The sequence below is a fragment of the Cariama cristata genome, unplaced genomic scaffold, assembly GCF_000690535.1.
Source record: "Cariama cristata isolate BGI_N322 unplaced genomic scaffold, ASM69053v1 scaffold14803, whole genome shotgun sequence".
NCBI lineage: Eukaryota > Metazoa > Chordata > Aves > Cariamiformes > Cariamidae > Cariama > Cariama cristata.
In genome coordinates this window covers 25245-49129 of record NW_009607954.1, presented here as the reverse complement: position 1 = coordinate 49129, position 23885 = coordinate 25245, and the positions used below count along the sequence as shown (strand labels likewise).

Below are 23885 nucleotides of genomic sequence, written 5' to 3'. Positions count from 1 at the left end.
GGAGAAGAGAAGGTGTCAGAGAGACCTCATTGCTGCTTGTCAATACTTAAAGCGGGCTTATAAGAAAGATGGAGAGAGACTTTTTTACCAGAGCCTGTAGTGATAGGACAAGGGGTAATGGTTTTAAACTGAAAGAGAGTAGATTTAGATTGGATATAAGGAAAAAATTCTTTGCAATGAGGTGGTGAGGCACTGGCACATGTTGCCCAGAGAAGTTGTGGGTGCCCCATCATTGGAAGTGTTCAAAGTCAGGTTGGATAGACCTTTGAGTAACCTGATCTAGTGAAGGGGGGGGTGGGCTAGATGATCTTTAAAGGTCCCTTCCAACCCAAACCATTCTATGATTCTCTACACATCCCTCTGTCTAGAACAAAAAGCCCAAATCTTTCTGAGTAGAAGAAATTCCATGTTTGGCCTTAGCAGTAAACAGGCCGTTTCATACCTGCTACAAAAAACAAAACAAAAAGATTTCCAAGGTGTGCAGAAGTCCTTGCCCTTCTCCTTGGCTGCTCTTTCAATTTAACATCTCAGAGATTAGGAGAATAACTTTATCCTCTTTCTTCAACTATGAATGGTCTCACATTCTCCCTCCTAGTAAAATGCTTCAAGCACGGGCACTTCAACAGAGAAGTCTGAGAGCACCTCACAGCTTTGTAATTACAGTCCTCTACTGAGACATGGGAGACAGTCCTTCAGGAGGAAAGAGGGATCCAAATTCAGATCTCTCAAATTCCAGGTGAGTGCTCTTCTCACTCCCTTCTGAAATGCAAAACCTACCATTTCTCCTCCTCATGCTCTCATCTGGCAGACCTAGTCCTGAAACTGAGAGCCCTGCCCTGAGCTGAAACTCTTGAGTGAGGGTAGAAAGGAATTTGACTTTTTGCCATTACTCCCATTCTTCTCTACAAAGTCAGAAAACAGAAAGAAGTAAACATAAGAACGTAAGGAAGAAATAAAATAACAGAAATTCCACAAATTTACTGAGACTGAATGGGTACAGGCACTCCTTAAGGCATTTAATTAGCAAGCCAATGTCTAATACACGTTTTAAACAGTGGGTCATCCATCAAAGCACACACCACACAGCAGGCTTTCAGAATAAAATGCTCCTGTAGTAAGAAATTATCCTCACACAATTGTCTTGTGGTTTTGACTCCTGCTGGGATAATATCTAGATCAATAATAGAGGAATTTTCAAAAACTACATTAAAGCCACAAAAGGCTATTCATAACAGAAGAACTCCAGAAATATATTAATACAGCAAGCCATCTCCCTAAGACTTGGGCACAAAATGAATGTGTTAGGAAAGCAAATGTAGTGTTCAGGGAAAGGAAGGGAAAAGGTGATTCACCAAAATCATTCAGTGAAACAATCTGGCTTTTTCTTTAAATTTAAAGTAGTTTGGTAAGAGATAATCACTTATAAATACCGGTATTAGAGGATCATTACAGGTAATAGCCCATCTACACAGACTAGAAAAACTACACCTCTCCAATTGCATCCATTCTAACATTATATTCACAAAAAATGGTGAAAACAGAAGTTCTTCATGTAGAGGAAAAGGTCAGAGCAGTAAAATGCCTGTAATTTACCTGAGAGATCTTTAAGGAAGAAAATGTCAACTGTCTTATGAATACCTGACATGAATAAACAGCACAGCATCAGGGATATATGTTGAGACAGCATTATCTAACTATCTGAACTTTAATTAGCCAAGAGTCCCTGCAGAGCAATAGCAGCCAGTTCTAAAATTAAGGGAAGATAGTACTGTACACTAAAAGAGTACGATTTTTTTTTTCAATCCTGCCCCTAACCTTTCCCTGTTGTGTCACATATGTCCACAAACCAGGAAGGAGGCAAGGGGAATACTGGGGAACAGAAATCACCAATAAATTAGGAAAGTCTGTATTCAAAGTTGGAGAACTGGCTATGAAGAAACTGCAACTTTTGTCAGATGAAAGGATGAGCATCATCTCCAAACAGAACTCTAACAGATACTGGGATATGGAAGTATCTCTTCAAAGATACAGGGAAAGATTAGCATTTCAAACACTGAAAATCAGGCTGGAAAATACTGTGAAGTTCCCCCTCACATTCGCAGGTAAATGGCTCGGTTAACCTAGAGTGTCTTTGTTCTTTTTCAATTATACACAATCTCTCAGTTCTATGAAGCATTACAATATGCCAAAGAAATGTCCTGAGAGGCCTCATCACTTCCTAAAACACACTGCCAGAGCTAAAAGATGAAGCCTAGTAAATCTTGCTAAATTAACACCAGATAGTTCATTGACCAGCAACAAACATGAGAGGAAGAGTTTAACGTGTCCCTGTTGCCTTGTGCTGATCGAGGTGATGTTTGCTCTGTGGACTGCAGCGAATCACTGTGCTTTTACAAGAAAATCCACGTCTTTTCTTTGTGATTTTCAAAAACAAAATAAATTTGATCCCTTCTTCTAGACTGTATATAAGCACATGCTGAAAGCTAAGAATCTGTTTAAACATGGTCCAGAGGAGGAAAGGATTTCGGTATGGATCTAGGTACTTCTGGACTTGAAATTCTCCTACCTGCTAGCAGTGATTTTCAAACCCCTCTTCCTGAAAGACAGTAACAGCAGCAGAGATATGAGTTAGCACAACTAAAGCATACTTGTCCTCATTCAGCAATAATCCTCTTGCCCGGACCTTGCTACAGCCCCAGTTCCAAATCACTCTGCAGCACCCCAGCACCACGTGCTCCCTCGTGCTGAACCAAACCAGATGCAGGGAGACCAAGCAGCGCTCCTGCCCCTGGTTATTTTGAGATTAGCCATCAAAAAGTGCTAAAAAACTTCCTAGAAGAGCCTCAAAGGAGCAGAATCATTATCTAATTACAATAAATCTAAACAAAAATGCCTTGTAAATTTTAGGGGTTAAAGAGAAAGAGGATCTTAAATTTCAAGTGACATTATGCAATCAGGCCAAGATTGTTTAATTTACCACACGCTGGGTAATAGCCTGAGAAGACTCCATGTTTCCAGAACTAAAATAGGCTCTTTATTAACAGGGTGATTTGCAGAGAGGCTGTGGGCAGAGCTGGTATTCAAGCCATTCAGCTCCCCAGAGCATCCTCCAAACACTTCCTTCCTGCAGTACGCATTCCTCTTTCCAAGCTCTATTTAGGTTGCTACAAAGATTTTTAACAGGTGAAAAGTTAAGCTAAATGAGTCCAAAGTGCAGACTGTCATGACATTATTGATAACAGAAACAGAGGGTCAAGGAAAATCTCATGTAAGAACATGATTTGAGAAGACTTTGCCGTACGTCAAGGTTGAGTGGGAGAGAAGATATTCAGGGCTCTCCGAGATGCTCAGCTTCACTGTATGCCTAAATTTGTTACAGATTTCTGATTCTGTAAGAAAACAAAACTACCAGCCATATGAGTAAAAGGTCTGTTAAGAGAGCACAAGGAGAAGAGGAGTCTCAGGCAGAATCTAAAGAAGGTCTGAAAGTCCCATGATCCCAATCTGGACTCAGCATTTTCAAAAGATCCTTCATCCCTCCCACCCAGAAAGGTCCAGATGATCTGCTCAGCCAAAACAGCATTTGGTACACCCTCAGGGCACAATGATGGCTTTACACCCACAAACCTTGCTGTGTTTTGTGGTCACAGCACTAGCTAGGGGCCAAAATGGACTCACACACGTGGAGTTCTTGGACCAGCAACTGGGGGGTAGCAGGGTGTAGGATTATCTAGGATTTACCCCAACCACTCAGCTTTTCTCCCAAATAAATGTCTCATATTGGGAGCCATGGGTGTGTGCAACTACAACTGTACGCTCAGTAACAGCACCTCTACATGTCTCAGAGGCCTCTCTGGGTTTGAAGGAGACCTGACATACCCAAGGATTAGTTTACAGGCATTTGTTCTTAACAAAGGGTCTAAACTTGAGTTTAGCGAGGAATGGGGCACAGAACTAAAGAGAAAGTCTTCGTGAAAGCAGGCTTCAGTATCTGGTCTCATCTAGTTTCTGAACAGCTATTTAAACAATATTAATATTACCTCCAAAAAGAAAAGTAAGAGCAACTCTGCACCATGTTGTGCCAGAAGAAGAGTTCAATGAAAAGCCGTACCTTGAAATGACCACTCTAATCACAGGGTGCCTTAAAATCAAGCAATTGTATTTCAAAAGTAAAACATTCTATGGAACTAAAAACAAAGGGCACTTTCACGGCTCTTCCCTCTAATGAACTTCTCCAGATTTTAGAATGTGTTCAGGCCAATTTTCTAAGTAGCTACGTTTTTAAATGCATTTCATCTCTGTTTGTATAAAAGAGTCATTACATTAGTCCATAGAAGATCATAAAATTCTTCCTTTCTGTGCCATAAATTTTTAGTTTCTGTCATTGCCTGACATTTAGCGTATGCGCTGGCAAATGATACAGCATAATTCATTCACTGTTCACCTTGTGTTTGCAAAGCTGTTACAAAAGGAGACATCCAACTTCTGCTAAAACGCTTGCTGAAGAAATGACTTAAGTGGCACAGATCAAAAATAATTAGAACGAAGTCCTGTAGTCTTTACCCTGGCAAAATTGGCAACAAAATCCAGGAAAATCCCTGTGGATTAGAAGCCAGAATCCAAAAGCCATATACAGTTAACGGAAAGATCTTCATGGACTTCAGTAGGGCTTGGGTCCAGACTCTTCCCTCTAAGTTTTTTAGAAATGAGCTGCAGGTTACCAATAAGGAAACCAAGTTTAGTGAGAGAGAAAGCAAGATTCAGGACTTGTTCTCCACAACAAAAGAACCTCTCCAAGTTGAGGCTATATAACTTAGACTCCAATTTCTTTAATATTAGTTCATGCAAACAGTACCTTTGCATTCAGATACCTCTGTACTGTACTCCTCACGGCTGGAGAGTAAACAGCTGAATTTGGGTCTACACTCCACGCCTGCTGGTGTTGCTTTTTCAGATATTTCTGATCGAAAACTTCGTGAGCGTGACACAGAGATCTCAAACTGCTTAATCACCTCATCATCGCTCCCTGAAGATGCTGTCTGTTCTTCATCCTCCCCGTAACCATTTACTGGGAGAAAAACACAACTCAGGCTTTAGACAGTCTGCTGCCCTTGGTCAAGAAGCCAGATGACACAGGACACTTCTAGTTCTCAGATGGACCTTCTGGGGAGAAAAATGGGACCAAGGGTTTAGGGAGACTGGGGAATGAACTTGAGAATCACCTGCTTCTTCAAACCTCTGGAAAGCCTGTGAGTGTCATATTGTATCAAGAGATATTTACATATTATTAGACCTTGTGCAACTCTGCACATTACCCTTTTTTTTTTTTTTAAATTAAGATATTCAACAGAGAACAACACAAAGGAAGACGCAACGCATCCAGAGAACCACTTGTAAAATCATTAGCATATGCAAAGACAAAGCACTAAGCAGAAGACTTGAAAACTTTTTCATCTGCCGTTCCCCTGCAACTCCTGCTAAGGTGGAGAGGGAACTTCTTTCGTGCAGAAAAAGCAACTCAGATGTAACCTGCTCTGCGTAATACCACAAACACAGAAGTACAGCACGTGGCTAAGAGGCACTGCTGACTCCATCTGCCAGTAGCAGAGAAACTCGGGAGACCAATGTAAATTGTAACCTTTAAAAGTGAAGGTACACATTTGAGCACATCCCTATGAGTGCCCTTCCCCTCCTGCTACCAACACGTGCTTTGAATATGAGATGACTGCACCCTCATTAGTGCATGAATATCTGCCAGATGGGGGAATGACATAAACTTGGCCTTGCTCTGTCAGGATGAAAATGCAGAGGCATTTTGCTGATCTCCCTGCCATCAGCATGAAGGAAGCACAACAGCAGGACGTTTTGACCCACTGATGTGCACAGAGAAGGGAGCGGTGAGGATGATGCGCAGTCAATGTGTACGTGCATGTTTGTGTACACGCGTTTGAACAAGGCAGCTGTCAAGTGTGGTTGGTCTGCTGCTTGCTCTTGAGCATGAAGTATACGATATGGTTGCCAAGACTCACTTTGATAATCGCCATGGCAAACCCGAGCAGCTGAACAATTGAGCACTGCAGATAAACAGGTGGAGGGCAGATTTCTCAGTGACACTACTTGGTTTGGGAGGGAAAGCACCTTTTTCCACCTCAAATCTCACATCAACCACACAGCTACAGGTAGGGAAACTGGATCCTGCTTTTACAGACTGTGTTAGGGCTATTACAAATCTGTAGTATAAACTTAATGACAAGTGCTGTCACTGCTCCATAGATTTACCTGCTGCTGCACAGAAGACAGCGCTTAACTCCTTGGGCAGAGAGGACAGAGCAGGGAAGCTGGCAGCACCACAGCAAACAGGTCCCACCACCAGCCCAGCAGAAGCTGGCTTCTTCCATGCCACCACACTGGTAGATCTGACCCTCTGGTCTGATTTGCGACAGTGTGACAATAAGCCAGCTATTCCTCCTAGAAAATTGCTCTCAAATGGAGGAAAAAGCTAAGTGTTCGTATTCTGATAAAAATGACAAAAGTTTTAGACATTAGCTTGTAAATGGTCAGTGACCAGCTATCATAAAAATTGATTATTTTTATGTAAGCTGTTAAAAATAAGTTTCTTTGAAATTTTTTAAAATAAAAATTATTTCAAGCTGTAACAACCCTGTGACCTAAATGTGCTACGGTCTATTCAAATAATCAAAACACATAAAACTAAACATTCCTTTTCAGCCAACTGTGTTGTCAATTCACTACCTGCAGCTCATGTAACCTCTACAAAATTAATTTAAATCCTCAGCAAATGCTGGTAAGTTCTATTTATACGTGTATAGCTTTTGGATATTTAAGATAAAAACCAAAAATTATTCCAGTTTAAACAAAAGTCCACTTTTCACTCAAACAGCTTGCCAAAAATCCTGAGTAAAATACCATCTTTAGAAATTAAGCTACATCTTTCACTATTTTCTAACACAACTGTAACATTAAAATCCTGGGTCTGTGGGTACAAGGCTGTATACTTAAATAATTGTGCATTAACATATTGTACAATTTCGGTTATTACAAGAAATTTCACAAAGGCCATGTGGATGCAGCACTCCTGGACTGCTTCTGTGAGGGCACTCCCTGGGTGACCCACATGAAACTCCCTGCAAAACAGAGCAGAGCCCTTTTTCTAAGACAGAAGGGGAAGGGTGAAGGGATGGAGGGGAGCAGTTTGGCCTGCTTCCACATATTATTGGCCACTTGACTTTGACTTCAACTCTACCAATCCCCAAAGCATGACTGCATCACTTGTTATGACATTGTTTCTTACTAGCATTTGGAAGCATACGGGCTAATTAAATGGTGGCACTGGGGAATCTGTAGCAAATGCTTGATACGTCTGCTGCTGAATCTGTGCCTGAGAAGCAGACAGTTCCATGTCAACTTAACATCTCTGTATTAATAAAACTAACTTTACCCAGGGGAGAGAAAAACGTTCACCATTCAAATATACAAGTGTCCTGATTAGGCAAGGACAAGGGGGAAACATTTTCTGTATCACCATGGAAACTTAAATAAAGGACCCATAATTACAATCTAAATTCTGGAAAGATAATGAATACATCTTGAAATCTGCAGATGTTGTGTAGCATATACATATTTCTAGCAACTTCAACTCAATTACTTCTATGCAGCATCTGTTTTACAAATCAACTTCCCACTGCTCATAAGGAGGCATGTGGGATTTATTTTTTTTCTCCCACAGGAGACAGTGGGGGAAGAAGGAGAGTGACCTCTTTTTCTGGCAAGGTATTTCAAACTACCACTATTTATTCAGAAATTTCAAACACCCAATCAGTTACAAACTTAGCCTACAGGCATCCAAATACACTAAGCTAAAATGCATGAAATAAATAATTCAAGAATTCTTCGCAGTGTTACCAAGTATAAAGAATAACTTATCATTTGCTCAAAGCTTACCCAAGAAAAAAAAGTGAACAAAACACATAGTGTAGGTGTAAAATATAGATGTACTGCATGCATCCTGGCTGCCTGCATGTTAAAAAAAACAACAACAAACAACAGTCATTTTGGCTGAACAATGAGAAGTTTGCAAATGCCAAATTTCTGCTTTCCCATACAGGTAATGCTGCCCTTGCGTGCCCACTTTCTTCTTAACGATTTTGATTCTGTTTTACGGAAGTCAGTGAGAGTTTCAATGGGAGCATCAGGAAGCCCTGAAGGAAGCAGAAGTACTATACAAAAAAATGTATTTGATCATATAACCAAAGGCAATATCAGTACATCTATACATAATGCATACACATCCCAGGAGTGCTCTGTGCTATGTTCTTTGCTATTACAGAAGCAGTCACATAGGCTTGGCCTTAAAATTTTCATGATGAGGACGACACACATGAACAGTGATCTGCAACAGCTCCTAACTCAGCAAAACTAGCCAGACTAGGGAAGTGATTGTCCCCCTGTACTCGGCACTGGTGAAGCCGCACCTCGAGTGCTGTGTTCAGTTTTGGGCCCCTCACTACAAGAAAGACCTTGAGGTGCTGGAGTGAGTCCAGAGAAGGGCAACGAAGGTGGTGAAGGGTCTGGAGCACAAGTCTGATGGGGAGCGGCTGAGGGAGCTGGGGCTGTTTAGTCTGGAGAAAAGGAGGCTGAGAGGAGACCTGATCGTTCTCTACAATGACCTGAAAGGAGGGTGTAGCGAGGTGGGGGTCGGTCTCTTCTTCCAGGCAACTTGTAACAGGACAAGACGGCATAGTCTGAAACTTTGCCAGGGGAAGTTCAGGCTAGAAATGAGGAGGCATTTCTTCACAGAAGGGGTCGTTAGGCATTGGAATGGGCTGCCCAGGGAGGGGGTGGAGTCACCATCCCTGGAGGTGGTTAAGAAAAGACTGGATGTGGCACTTAGTGCCATGATCTAGTTGACATGGTGGTGTTAGGGTAAAGGTTGGACTTGCTCCCAGAGGTCTCCTCCAACCTAATTGATTGTGCGAGTCTGTGATTCTGTGAAAACTCAGAACTGCACATGGAAAGAAAAGGGCTTTTCTTTTGGAAAACTGGAAAGCTCTGCTGCAAACAAGGGATTTGTTAAAGCTTCTCAGAAAAAAAGGAGGAACATTTTGTGAAGGGAACATGCAGCAACACACATGGAGTTGCTACTAGCAATTCCTATGCAACTACAGCTCTGATTTGTACTGTCTTCTTCTTGCTCTTGCGGTCAATCACTTGAACTGGGAGTTCAAACAGAAGTACAAAGTAACACAACTACCTGATTTATGGGCTTGACTAAGGATGAGAGCACCCCATAGCCTCATTTATGCTCAAAACTACTTGGAGATACAATCTGATCACCAAAAAGCCTTCTTTTTATAAAACAGAAACAAAATCCAAACCATCCACCTAGACTTCAAATGTATTTAAAAGTGATTGATAATGCACTGTGATACAGTAAACCCATGCTTCTACACATGCCATTATGGACAAAGAGATTTTGCACAGTGACCACGTACCATTGACTAACACCAACTGGTCCTTTACTAACAAACAGAAGGCAGCCTTCAGCTGGGCGTTCTCCTTGCACCCAGACCTATGTGGTTTTGTCCCTTTCTGGCAGGTATACCAACCAGGGAACCATTCGGTGCCCAGAGTTAAAGGGAAGGTCCATCCCTCTTTGCTGAGCGTCAAGTGACAGTCCTGCTTTTGCAACATGTCAATCTCTACCTCTTCATCTGTCCTCACCCCATGACCAAACCAACCGGGAAGCTCTCTGAGGCAAACACATTTGGGTGTTTGCACGCAATGTAGGCAGAGAGAATCACAGCTTGGCAGTTTTCATGCCAGGGGACTTTTCCAACAAAAAGAAAAAAAAGCAAATGAAAGAAGTCAGAGAGTAATCAGAAACAAGCCATTATTTGGCTCTGACCATCAAGCACCTCTATAGCTGAATAATACAGCAGTCAGAGCAATAAATTCCAATTCTGCACCCTGCTATGCAAAGAAATAGAGAACTGCCCACAGAAAACAGCATGAAAATCAACATATTTTCTTGTTGCTTTTTTCCTACTCCCAAATTTGGATTTTAAAAATAGGAACATGGGATTCAGCTTCAAACTGGCTCTCACTTTACTGCCTAAGGTTCCTCCATAGCTAAAGGAAATGGCAGCCAAGAAGCAGAAGCACAATCATCCCTGATTTTCCCAATCACCTACTTTACATTTTATATGTGGAGTAAGTATGAGTCAGGTTTCATTTATGCTACTGGTTTTTATTTGCATAGGCCCAGGACTTGTGGAGAAATGGAAGAAAAAAGAGATTACACACTGCAGGAGACACTGCTAAGCCAGGAAAACCCCTGGTGTGGATGCAGTTCCATCCATGAGTCAGTCTACACCCCTTTGCCAGCCCAGGTTAAGTTGCTTGAAGAAAACATGCAACTGCAGAGGCAGAAAAGCACCTTCTGTCAGCAGATGCTGGGTCTATGCTGGGGACACTGCAGGGCACAGGTGTAGCTGTGTATGCTCTGGGGTACAGAGCTGTAAATGCTCAGGGACTCAGAAACTAAATAAACTGCTGGATCCCAATGGCCGATGAGTTAGAAAACACTGTCCTTTCCTCCCAACAAAAAAATGACTTTCACTTTATAAGCATTATTTCTATGACAGTTTTCCTGGTAGCTTTCGTACCACAATGGGTTGAATTGCTTCAGGTTCCCCATCAATCACCTCTTCTACTTGTTTGCTTGGCTTGAATACATACTTCTTCTAATGCAAGGGAGTCACTTTGTAAGCTCTCTCCACTACATTTAGAAGGAAGTTTCTCTGAATCGGCATTAGCTTCTTCCAGAAAACGGCCTTCCACCTAGCAGAAATCAAACTGGCCAAGGAAATGCTCAGGAAACCCAGGACTCTTGCTCCTCTTTAAAGCAGATTCACAACCTGCGAGATCCAGCATATGCACGCCAATTACATACCATTCATAGCACCCAACGCCGTAACCATTAGCTTCACGCCCACAAGCCTTTGTTTGCCGATTAACAGGGTGGAAATCAACTCCCTCACAAAGATATTTGTTTGGGGTTGCTACCGATAACAACTGCATTGCAATAAGGCAGATATTTATTTTCCCACTGATTTTTCTAATTGAAACTTTCTGTTTGCTACCAGAGGGTTGATTCACCACAGCCCCCCTTTACCACTGCTGTAACACCACCGTTTCCATGGCACTCCTGGGAAAATCACAGACTTCAGCAGCAGCAGTGGGTGAGGATGTGGTGCAACAAGACTCACATGCGTTCAGGACCAAAGCTCTCACCCAAAAGGGACAATTCTGTCCTCCTCCCTTTCCCCTTTTCCCCTTGTTTCATGTTTAGCAATCGTGTGGCCAACTCACCTGATTCAAAAATAATAGGGAAGAGCCGGGTCACTCTCAGCTGAAGCAACAAGCTGGTCTGCTTCAGCACACAGTGGCATAATTGTGAGGCCAGACATGGAAAGTAGCACAACTGTGTGATCAGGGAAGGACAATATATCTTAGCTGCAGTTTTACATCCACTACTGACAGTTGCAAAACTGCACCCTCAGGCCCAAGGGTTTTATAGCTATATTATTTATAGCAATAAGTCTAGACCCCAAAACTGACCCTGCAACACAGAGCTTCAGCATACCTCAGTGCTCTCATTAATCCAAATGCAGGGCTTTCTCTCCAGCACCACCACTTTCATACCATTTGCTGGAAAATACTCCCACACAGATTATGCTGCTACATATAGACCGTATGGGCTTGAATCTCTCTCAGCCTCAGGAGAGAAATGCCTCCAAGTGCCCAGCTTGCGTGGGCAAGCACTCACTCCCAGTGCAATGAGTCCCTCCAGGGATGCTTCATCTCACATGGACACTGAGCTCTCTAGACAGAGGAGCACCCACCTGAACATCAGGGAACTTTTAGGTAGGGTGATAAAGCCATGAGAGCATCAGCTATTTTCATGGTCATTAGAAGGGATTTTCTACAGATTTTGCCATGGACTGGTTTAAGATTCAACCTAAGTCATTCATGTTGGTCTACAAATAGGTAGTGATGAATCAATCTGAGGAAACTGCATAAGAATCATGCAAACAGTATCTGCAGAGGTACAGCACAATCACACCTTCCTTGTTACCTGGAAGACCCACACAGCTCAACAGTGCTATTTACTGTCTATAAAACTACATTTTTTGCTCCTTGACTGTAATCTCCCTCTTTTCTTTCATTGCAGTCTTTTCCCTTGGTTACTAAAACCGTTTCAGGAGTCTACGAGGTCACTCAAAATGATGGCTGCTGCCAGCAGGTCATTACAACAGCCAAAAATGAACTGGGCACAAGGAAGTCATATCCACGTCCCTATCTGGCAAGAAGTGAGGACCAATACCAGCTCATCTTTTGGCAGAGTGATCCCATCTCATATAAGATTACATTAGTGTTTTTTGTGCTGTTAAGCAATGCAAAGAGGCTAAAAGGAAATGGAGATGGATTATTCATGCTTCCAAAAGTCCTAATGGTCACTCCCTTCTGCAAGCATTTGCCTGCCATCATGGGTTTGCATAAGGAGCAAAAGCGGCCCAAGTTAGCAACAGCTGCAACTAAAAAAAAAAAAAAGAGAGAGAAAAAGTACTACTGTTTGTATCAGCACACAGAAATACTATGTTCCAGTTCTGCACAGAGTGCTGCTAGTATGCGTGCATGTAACCTCCGCCACAACACAATGAGATCATTCACACCTGCCTCGCCTGTAGTAGGAGATGGAGGGTGAGGAGGCAGGGTTTCTAGGAGAGAGGCAGCACTTCCCAGATGCTGCCAAGATGCTGTTTATTGGTAAATGAAGCCTCTCGAGTCCCAAACAACCTTCCCAGAGGAAGACAGAGTCGCAACTGCCATATGGGGAGTGGGAAGAGGATGCCACTTAGCAAAAGCGGATCAGAAAATACATGCACAAACACACACGCTCACACATGCAATTTGTTCTGTAACTGCACTGAATGGCAAAATCCATTTCTTCCTCTCAAATACATCCTTCTGCATACAGCTTATGCAACCTAGATGGCAAGAGCAGATGACAAGTACTCCTGAAGAGAGCATCCTTCCCCATGTTCCCTAGGGAGCTAGGCACAAGGAAGCTCTGCCCACCAGACAAGGAACTTGGTGAAAACCCAAACTACTGATCTGCTGTGGGCTTACAAAGATATTGTGTCTAAAATCACTGACTGAGGATGAACAGCAATGTTGACAGGCCCAAGACAGCATCCACAATGGTAGCACCTTTGAAAATTTGTGTTTTGAACCACTCTTTGGCTTCATTCCCCCAGCTGTAAAGTCGACATACCACAATCCACCCTCCTTTCAGGGCTATTGTGTACTGTCATCACCACTTACTTTTAGCATCATGGATGAAGATCCCTTATAATCTGAAACTTCGAAAAGACAGAACTGCAAAGGAGTACTTTAAATATAAAAAGGAACATGGGGCCATTTTCACAAGGATGAAAGGCTATGCACAAACACTTTCTGAGTGGTTCTGAATTTCTCAGAGAGAAAGCATTCAATGCAAACTCACGTCTGCACTTCATTTCAGAAAGCTGCGGACTCGTACCGCATTCTTCAGAGACCAGATGCATATCCCCGTCACGTTAGTGCTTTCTCCCACTCGGGCAGCCAGGAGTATTTTTTGTGAAGTGCTTTTGTCCACTGTCTGTCTCTGCTTTCCTTCACTCAGTCCTAGTGATGCTATTGATTCAGTGTAGCCTCTTTAAATGTCTTGCTTTGAGTACAGGCACTGATTTTTATAGGGCTACATTCTGGCTAGAACACTGGCTGGCTCCATAGCTAGACAGGTGATAAAATTCATAAACACTTAGGATCTCTACATGGAAACTAGCCATTGATCTATTTTAGTCTCAGGTTCGAGCAGAAGTTTTATTTCTCACAAAAGCAGCATCTTTTTGTTACGGGTATATTTTGCTATAAGGGTTTTTAGGACCTAATGAAAACTCACTTCTTGCCTAGGAATTCCGGGCCGTAGCCAGGGTTATTTACTGAGGTCAGGAGTGCTCATATACAGCAGAAAGAATAATTTCCTCTATCACAGCAATTACTGGCAAAAATCAATGACCGCTGTTAAGTTGAAGGCCAAGGTAAGTAAATGCAATAGTGCTTTCTAGTTTTAAAAACTCCCAGAGCCTCAGAGGCGTGCCTCCCCTTACACATGTATTGAGGATAACTACCTAGCCATCTAGACAAGATTCCTATTAGGATGTCAAACTTCCTCGCATTCCAAGGTCAAAAAATTTATTTTAGTGCAAGTGAAATGCAATCTTTACCTAGCATTGAGACTGTCTAATTGATGGGAAAAAAACCTCCAAGGGCTTCATGCAGTTTAAGTGTAGTGCTCACCTATATATTACACTACTGTTATGAACAGTGTCAGACAGCTTGGGAGACTTCTCAAAGAACTCGCTGTGCAAAAATAGTTCAGCTCAGATTCAGAAGACTCAGCTCTGCTGGTACGTCTGTCCCCATGCCTTTTCAGAGCAGTGTCTGCTGAAACTGCCAACTTAATGGTCACTTTGACTTTTTGTTTGCAAAGGACATGGGCCCTGAGGAAGAAGTAGGCTAAAGCCATTGCATCCATGGTACAATTATTGCTGCTCTTCACCTTTTTTGTTATTTTTTTTTTTCTATATAGATTCAGCCTGGGAAGCAGACTGACTGGTCAGCTCTACCCCTCCGCTTGCAGTGCACTTCTTTTAGAAGTGGCTTATTGCTCCACTGCTTTTTTTTAGTTCTTAAGCCAAATGTGCAATGATGGATTTGGCAGCCACACTCTTGCCAGCCACCCCCAGTCAGCTGAGCAGCAGTATCATAGCCACAGGGAGATGCAAAGTCTGCTGTCTCCCCATCCTGCGATGGGAGAGTTTCTCTAACAGAAACATCGAGGTTAGACAATGAAGGAAGGTCTCAAGGAAGCTGCAAGAGCAAGTTCATCTGTATTTGCTAAACTTACAACTACATGATTTGCAACTGGTGGAAGGGATCTGCATGTATGGAAGGGTCTGCCTTCCCATCACTAACCTCTTAAACCAAGCACCTGACATTGCAATATTTCCTGTTGAACTACCTTCTCATTTTTAAACTGTGGATCAAAAGCATCCAAAATGAAGAACTTTTGCCTGCATTTGTTTAAAACCTTGGCGCAACATTACTAGCATCATTTAAGTACAGACCAGGACTCGGTGGCAGGCAAACCTGCACCCTGCTGATTAGCATGCCTCACAGTGTCTAACAGATGTTTGACTTAAGAACCCAAGAATTTCATTGCTTAAACACTTTATTAGATCCCTAAGCCTAAAAATGGTTTTCAATAATGTATGTGCTGCTTTGGGGCCTCAGAAAAGCTACTCTGGGAGCTAAGAAACATTTCCTAGGAGGTAAAAATATGATCAAAACCATATTTGATAAAAAGGAGACGGGGTAATGATGGTTTTTAACTGCAATGTTATTTCATCTCAGAAGTGTGCTGGAAGTTTAAGAGAGGGGAATAAACATTGGATTTTGTTTTGCATCATTTTAAAAACAAAATGATTCTCATCTAGGGTTGGTTCCCCCCCTCCCCAAACCCAATAAACTGTATATTGGAATGACCTTGTAACGGGTTTCTGTGGCTCTTTAATCACCAGTGGCTGCTAAATGAAGCATATCTATTTTCTCTGTTACATTACTATTGGCAACCAGGTCTTCAGTAAGTGCCCAGAAATATTTCCATGGCAACAAAAAGCATTCAGCATTGCTACTGTTTTCTGCCAATTTAGCTTTAAAATACTCTATTGTGGAGAGAAATATGGTACATTAAGTGAAATAAAGTCAAGATGCAATGTTCTGAAAAGAATATAAGGATAAACAGGAAACATGTATTTTGCAGAAATGGGGAAAAAAATGCCAAATGGAAGGAAAAATGTTCAAAACTAATATTGATGCTACTGAACGCCTTTGCTGAATGTCAGCAAGTCCATATGTTCGCTTACATTGTCACTTAGGGTTAGATAACAAAGCTAACAGAAATAAGGATACCTCAAACATCTTCTCTTGATCATTTTAATCCATGACTGAAATTTTAAGTTGCCAGGGTATTACAGTCTCTCTGCATGTCTAGGTTACCATCAGAAGAGTTCACACTCTTGATGTTAGAGAATGAATCTAAAGAAAAAAGAGGAAATAAAGAGTTGAAAAATAAAATACAAAGACCATGTGTGTGTTTTGGAAGTGAAGGGTCACTTAGAAGGGCAAAACAAGTTCTTCCACATCAAAGATATTGCGGAAGACATTTTCAAATCACAGTTCAGCACTTTTTCTCCCGTTATACAACTTAGTTCTGAGAAAAAAAGGCATCAGCTCCCAGCTCTCCAACCCTCAAACAGCCAACTTTAAGACTATGAAGTCTTGAGACCATTGGATGGCCCTTCATACACTGCATTGCAAAGCTAAAAAGATAAAAGACTATTTGAGAGCATTTGGACTGACATTCCCTCTGGTGTAAAAAGCTATGCAATGCCCCCTGAAGGGCTTTGTGTGGAAGCAGGGAGCTCTAGGCAGCAGCAGTGTAGGTGCTGGGGAGCTCTGTAAGGCCAGCCTTCCAGTCCAGAGTGGCTCCAGACAGCTTTCTGAGAAGGAAACCAATAAATATTAAGACAGAGTCCAATGGCAGCTTGATCAGTACCTGCTCTCAGCTGGAAGAGAGGTTCAGAGTGATCCTCCCCTTTAGCTGCAGTGATGGGTTACTCTGACATCTGTCTGTCACTCTGTGTGTCTCTCACCAGGAAAATTCATCTGATCCATCACATGCTCCTAAGGACCCTCTTTCTCAGATTTCCCTCCAGACAGGCCTGCAGGTGAGAAACTGCTCTGACAGTGATAGCAGCCCATTCCTGGCTCCCATTGCCCTGACTGCTCACCACCTTTTCTCCCATCCACTGTGAGCAAGGGCATAGTCCAGAGACAGGACAAAGATCTGGAGGCCACCATCAGAATAATGCGTTCGGCACATGGCTGCTCTCCAGTCTATTCTGAGGAGCCCCAGGATTTCCCATGAATCACTCTAACAGCCCCTCTGGGGGTACAGGCTCTGCAAAAGACAAGGTTGCACCCTGGATAGCACTTTTCCAGGAGGATCCATGGCCCCAGCACTCCCTGGAAGGACACTATGTGCCCTGCTCCTTTGCATCTGTGCACACACTGGACACAGAATCCAAGCACAGAGAGTAAATCCAGCCCTGCAGCATTGACTTGGTGCCCGTGAGCAAACCCTGTGGGCAGGATATCACACAGGCAACGTATAGGGGTACCAGAAGGTAGGGGATTTGTACAGGATAGAGGTTGGGCTCCAAGAGATGCAGCTCTGGGGTGCTTAACCTCAGAATTGGCAATTGTTCATTTGGAATATGAAACAAGCAGTCCCAGTTTGGGAGACAGAACAGCTAGACTCCCTGGCCATAACAGTGTGAGGAATAGTAATAAAGAAAAGAGCTAATTTTAACATTCATTAAGGAACACTGTCAAGGTTTATACCCTCTCAGTCTGATATTCCTATTAAATATGAAAACAAACAGGCTGATCTTCCGCAGTCTGCACAGAAAAGGCTAAATATGTAAGACTTCCCTAGAAGCCAAGAGTGATGAAAAGCTGTTGGTCATTATAAAACAAATATTTTCAAGAGCATCTACTGCCTGCTTCAAAAAAAAGGAATTTAGATATTAAGCCAAATTCTGAAGACCCTCAGTGAGTCAAGTTCTTCATCAGCTCCATATTGTAGACCCACTCCCCGTCCCCTGCCCTTTCCTCCTTTATCCCCCTTACTAGTATGTTCATAAAGAGCAGCTTTAACCCAGTAAGACCCAAGGATAGTGTCAGCAAGACTGCAGTTTTCCTGCTTGTGATTGGGACATACATCTCCACCAATCCTCTGTGACCCAGATAACTTCTGGCTACATTTATGGTGAAATTCAGTGAGTACAAGCTACGTGGCTGAGATTCAGTCCTGAACACAACCACCTGAGAAGCTTTTCATGTCATTTAATGATCAGAAGTCATAGTTAGGCCTATTTAAAACTGAAAATATAAAATTCAGTTCTCCTTCCCATAATCTCCTGCCTGCTGTCCTCTGCAGTCTTATTTGAAAAGCCTGTGGGGGTGGTAGGAGGGGAGGAAAGCGATTTGGGAGCCTTTCATCCATAAAATCATGAGATATGGCTGGTTTTTTAGTACAGCATTTCACAGCACATGGCACAGTAACATCTTGAGATTCCTGGCACAAAGAAACAAGGTTTGAGATTATATATATCTTTAATAGCAATGACGCAAAGGCAGATGGTTCTCAAAGCAAAGGCTTAAGGCTAAACACTCCCTTTGAAGGGTCCTGCTACCAGAAACATAACATGGAGGAGCAAAATACTCCTTGCTACAGCAACAGGGCCCAATTGCCTTGAATACACAGCATTTCACCCTGGAGATTTCCAACTCTTTCAATGAGATTAGTCTCACAAATGAGAGAAGAATTGGAAACAGGACAGGAAAGGTTAGAATTTTTCACTGGGATTTGGGGAGTTTTATTTTAGCTATGGGAAACAAAGACAACACAGAACACAATGAGCAGATTAGCAACTAAATCAAATCAATACCAGAAAAGAGAGGTCAGGATAATACTGCCCCGGTGCGTGCTAACTGCTTACCTGCAAAACTTGCCTTGCCATTATTACCTTTTAAGGAGCCACCCAAGCTGAGGTTGTGCTCATGACCGCCCATCCTCATAGATGGCTCACCTTCCTCAGCGATGGGAGGAAGCCGATCAAGCGGCTGGAGATCTTCATTCATCCAGTAGGATCCATTGGTTGTCAAAGACCTGGTGCTTTCAACACACTGTTCCGGTAAGCTGCTGGTATTTTTAACCCATTTTTGCCTCTGTGGACCGATGTCAGAGCCATGAGGGAGGTCTTGTGAAGCAAGATCAGGACCCACAACGTGACCATCTTCTCTAGGATATAAGTATTCTTCATCCCAGAGGTCCAGGTGTTGTTCATCATCTGATTCCTCAGAATAATCCTCACAAACTCCTCCAGTATTCTCCAAGTCCCGGTTCCTCTCTTCTTCTGACTTACGACCCACTCCACTCAAATTCAGCAGTGAAGCAGATATAGAGTCTCCTGCTTGTTGGATAGCTTCATATATTTGAGACATCCAAGAAGACAGTGGCTGAAGGAAATTCTGAGCAGTCTCAGAAGCCATGTTTAACACTATGCCAGTATCTGGTGATCAGTTGTTCAGCTTTGCCAGCATGTCACTTACAATTCAGGGAGCTACAGAATAAGCACCATAAGAGATTACTGTAAATTGCTTGTCCGTCAACACCTGTCGACATGCTATCTACGCAAGATGTCTAGAACTGAGAGCAGAAATGGAAAAAGCATTCTACCCATTGAGAATACCACTAGAAATCCGGAAATGATGGACAAAATACACATATTCCTGCAGAGATCTGGAAAGCTTTTATTGAATTGTTAAACCTTATATAAAAATAAAAACATAGAACATCAGAACAGAAGTACCTTTTCTGAAGCACACACATTCCGGTTACAGCTGTCAACAGACCTGGTAAAAAAAAGTACAAAACAACCTGCAGTCAAAACTCTCTAATAATCTCCTGGCCTTGACTTCCACTACATCCTTAGCATTAGCATGTCCAGATGGGAAAACTGAAGGGTAGAGAATTTGGGGAGAATTATGTTTTGATTTATTCAAGTGACAGGCCTAAAGCGTGCAGAACTAGCCCATGGCAGACAACTATCTCAAATGCTTTACTCCTGAAAGGTTCTGAAGAAGCTCTCTCTGCCCACAGAGTAACGCAACCCAGAGTTGTTTTGTCCTTCACAGAAATTAAAAAAACTACAGGAGGTGGAATATTACAGGTATGAAATTACCAGGAACAGAGCAAGTTAACAAAAGCATTGGTGTCATGTTGGTATTACATGTTTTCTCAAAACTCATCTAAACCCTAAATCAAAACATAACTTGCAGAAAGTTAAGGTGCCTTTTTGCCTGATATACATCTTCCCACGTTATCACAAGACAGATATGCTTTTAGGAACTCTGAGAAGGAGAAACCTACAAATAGGACAATGGGTTTAGGAAGAAAGAATTAAACAGTTGCAGATTTTAGGCTAAAAGACAACTAAAAAGAAGCAAAAAAGAAGCTTCAAAAATGAATACCAGTGTCTTGCTGAATTTAGAGGTCTAGGAGCAATCAAACTATGAAAGGGTAAATACAGTATAAGCAGCAAGAAAATAAACTCAGCAGCAATGTGTATTACCCTGTGAAATGGTCTCCAGAGAAGTGTGGTGGGAAGCCCAGTGTTTTGGATTTTTAAATGGAGCATGGATTAAGGAGATCCCAGTTTGCTTGGTCAGCAGCTTTTGTACCAATGAGATCAGTGACTTAAAAGGTTTTTTAAGGACCTTTTGAAACACCTGTGCCAGATAATTTTGTTCAATGATGTTGACTTACACTGCAGACACTTCCAACAAGTTTATTATCAGCTTCACCACAGACCAAGAATTACAGTCCGAACAAGGGCAGTAAATGAATGTAGGTTACTAAAGCCGTTTTAAAAGGTGACGGCTGTTAGAAACTCTCCAGGCTCAGGGCACACACTGTTCCAGTATCCACCTGTCAACCGCTGACCTCTGGCTCAGCCGCTGGGACCCAGGTAATGCTTCCTGCCATACATTAAATCTTTGGCCAAGAACAGACAATGTCATGGCATAAGCTCCCAGGTGAGCTGTTCCCTTCATCGACTCTCCTCTTTCCAACCCTGCCCTTGGCAAAGCCTCTCTGCTTTGTACAACTTATTTTCTCATAGACCTAAAGTGATTACACACCCCAAACAACACATTTTCAGCGTAATGCAGATTTGTTACTGGTAAATCACAGCACCAGGGAGTCACCAGGAGGAGATGGTCCTTGTAACAGTGAGATTCTCCCAGGTATGGAAGGAGATAAATTTTGGTGGGTAAGTACTGGATACTGGATACATTTTTAATCTGTGATTTATTTACAGGCAACAGCAAAATGAATCTCTGATTTCTGATGAAAGGAGAACTTCATAACACTCTGCCTCCATCTCAGCAGCATGATACATGACAGCAGTAGCCCTTGGAGGGATGCAGGCATCCAGGAGTGATAGCTAACCAATGCAGATAAAACATATGGGTGCTAAAATGACGCGCTGATCTGTTCTAAAAATCAACAGAATGTAGACTTGTGATATTTGCATAGGGAATAATTAGCTCCTCTTGTTATTAGATTTCAGAGCTAACACCCAATTGGTCCAACAGAGCCATCCCACTCCTCCCAGATGCTGTCACTGACTGCACCACAGCTCAGGCAAACATCGCGGTCCTGCACAAGAGACTGCATTAGGGAGGCTGGTATCACAACCATAAAGATGGAGGGAGTTTTTCAAGGTGAGATTTTACTTTAGTCAGGGTATTAAAGCAGGTGATCTACAGTCACCTGCAGGGCTTGGATGTGGTCACCCAGTCATCCAGAGAGACAGATAAGACTTGAACACGCATCTTTCATAGCTGCCCTCATCATCTTGCTATAAGTAGGCCGGGTGGAAAAATGACACAGTACACACACATATATACACATCCACAGTTCTACCCAAGACCTGGAAATTTGTCTGAATTAAAGCCAGAGAACCCCAACAAATGGTTTGACTTCAGTCTATAGACAATGTATAGACACCGAAGTATATTTTGCCCAAAAAATCTGAACTGCTTTGCAGTTACACCTGCAACACACCTGTACAATTTGCAATCCAGTGCCTACATAATCCCTACAGGCAAAAGCAATGCGATTTCCAGGGTGCCTGACTCTGTTTAGCCTTTGCTTGGCTTTTCCTCCCATCCTCTCCCTCTTACCAAAGACTCTACTGTCAGTGATATGTTGGAACAACTGCAGTTAAACTGAATTATAAATCATTTCGTTTTGGTCTTGCAGCAGATGGATAAAATGTGTAACAAGCTGCAGACAAGTTTAGGCAGGCAACATTTTTACAAACTCAACGGAGGATCAGAGGGTTGAGCTCTGTTATAGGCTTGCTGTTTCCCAGAAGCTCTCTCCCTTAATTAGCAGGCACTGCTCTAACGGGGTGTTTATGATGTATTTCACAACATGGCCTTTTCAACATAATGGATTTTTACTTTTGAATTCTCTAACAATTTTGACTTGCATTAGAAAAAAAAATAGCTGAGAAGAGCATTTAAGGTGTGTGGGAAAGAAAAATCCATTTCTTTTTAAAAGCATTCATCAAAAAAAAAGAGAGGGGAAAAAAAACCAGTTTAGCAAATTCACTTCAAGTTCCATCTTCCAAAACTAACCACAAGAATTTTCACACTGAATCTCCTGCTTAACTCAAAACTGTGTTGGTTTTTTTTTTCCTTTTGGAAAATCAGAGGGCTAAAAGGATCAATGTTAAGCCTCTCACAGAAACCATCACAACCTTTACTACAATCTATATTCCCTTGTCTTGATACAATCATTATTCCTGAGTAGCGTTCCCATTGAGAGGTACAATTACTGTATGGCTAAAAAAAGAAGACTATTAGCAGAATTTCAAATGCTACCCCAATGCAGAGGTTTGTAATATTAGCAAAGTGTCTTTCGATCTTCTTGATATGCAGGTCTCTAAAAAATTGCCATCAGATGTGCATTTCTTACAACGATTTCCCTTATTCAAGCTGTTGTAGAGCATAGGCACAAACTTTCTTTTCTCCAGTCACTTTTTGTGCGGCTCTTGCAAAAGTTTTCTACCAAATCCCTCCCTTTTAGGGAGGCTTGTAGACCACAGGTTGAAAATAGTGTTCCAGCATATAACAACTGAACAATTTTCAAGTGAGTGCTTATTTCTGAAACACTAGATGAAGAAGAAATCCACAGCTGCCTCTCTGCCTGGGAACATACTGTCCCATGTAGGGACACAAGAGAAACCAGCTCCCAGCTTCCAAAGATCAGAAGACATCTTTGTCACATCACTGTTTCAGAAAGATGCACTTCTTTCACCACTGAAAATTGTACCAAGAAGCTTTTTTAGCAGTTTGGGCAAGTTGCTCGATCCATCTGTCCACAACTGAAACTCTTGAGCACTGTTCTGGGTCACCAGTTTCGACAGCCACACACATATAACCAGAGAAACGATTCCTGCCTTACCTACCTCTCAGAAATTTTACGACATTGATAATGATTTACCTTTATTTCCTGATCTCATACAGAAAGCAAAGGCGCCTCATGCCCAGCTGGCATGCCATGGATCATATCCATGGACAGGAGCTTTATTTGTGTAGACATCTAGGAAAAGCAGTGTTACAGACCCACCATGAAGCCCTGCTCCAAGCTTAGGAGGAAAGACCTAAAACAAGGTGTGAACCTAAGCTGATGCCCAGAACATCAAGGGTCTGTGCAAAAGGCAAGGTCATTTTGCTGTTCATGAAAGGAGGAAGTAAGGAATGCTTGGAGGGGTAAAATTATTTAAAAACTCTTTTTAAGTTACCGAATACTATAATGAGCCTGATCCTCCTTCTGGACTGGAGCCCAATTAGCACACATGTAAAGTAGCAGAGGGGAGATTAGAAATGTACTCCACTGAAGGCAGGCAGCAGCAGCACTGGGCCAAGAAATCATCTATCCTAGTTCTGGGAACAATCTGAAGTCTTCGCTCCTCCTGTAGTTGCCAGAGTCATGTTTAACAAGATGCCAGCAAAGCTCTTCCATCCTCACAGTGAAAGATAACCAAATACTGCTACGA

The 23885-nt window shown here is 42.3% G+C and overlaps 1 protein-coding gene across 1 annotated transcript in view; it reads right to left on the bottom strand.

Annotated features, from left to right (window-relative positions):
• Window positions 1–19305, bottom strand: part of SYT16 (synaptotagmin XVI) — a 40627-nt gene extending 21322 nt beyond the window's left edge. Inside the window, exon 1 of the mRNA XM_009696957.1 lies at window positions 18753–19305. Within this exon, the coding sequence (XP_009695259.1) occupies window positions 18753–19305 (553 nt within the window). The remainder of the gene's footprint in view (window positions 1–18752) is intronic.
• Window positions 19306–23885: the final 4580 nt, after the last annotated feature.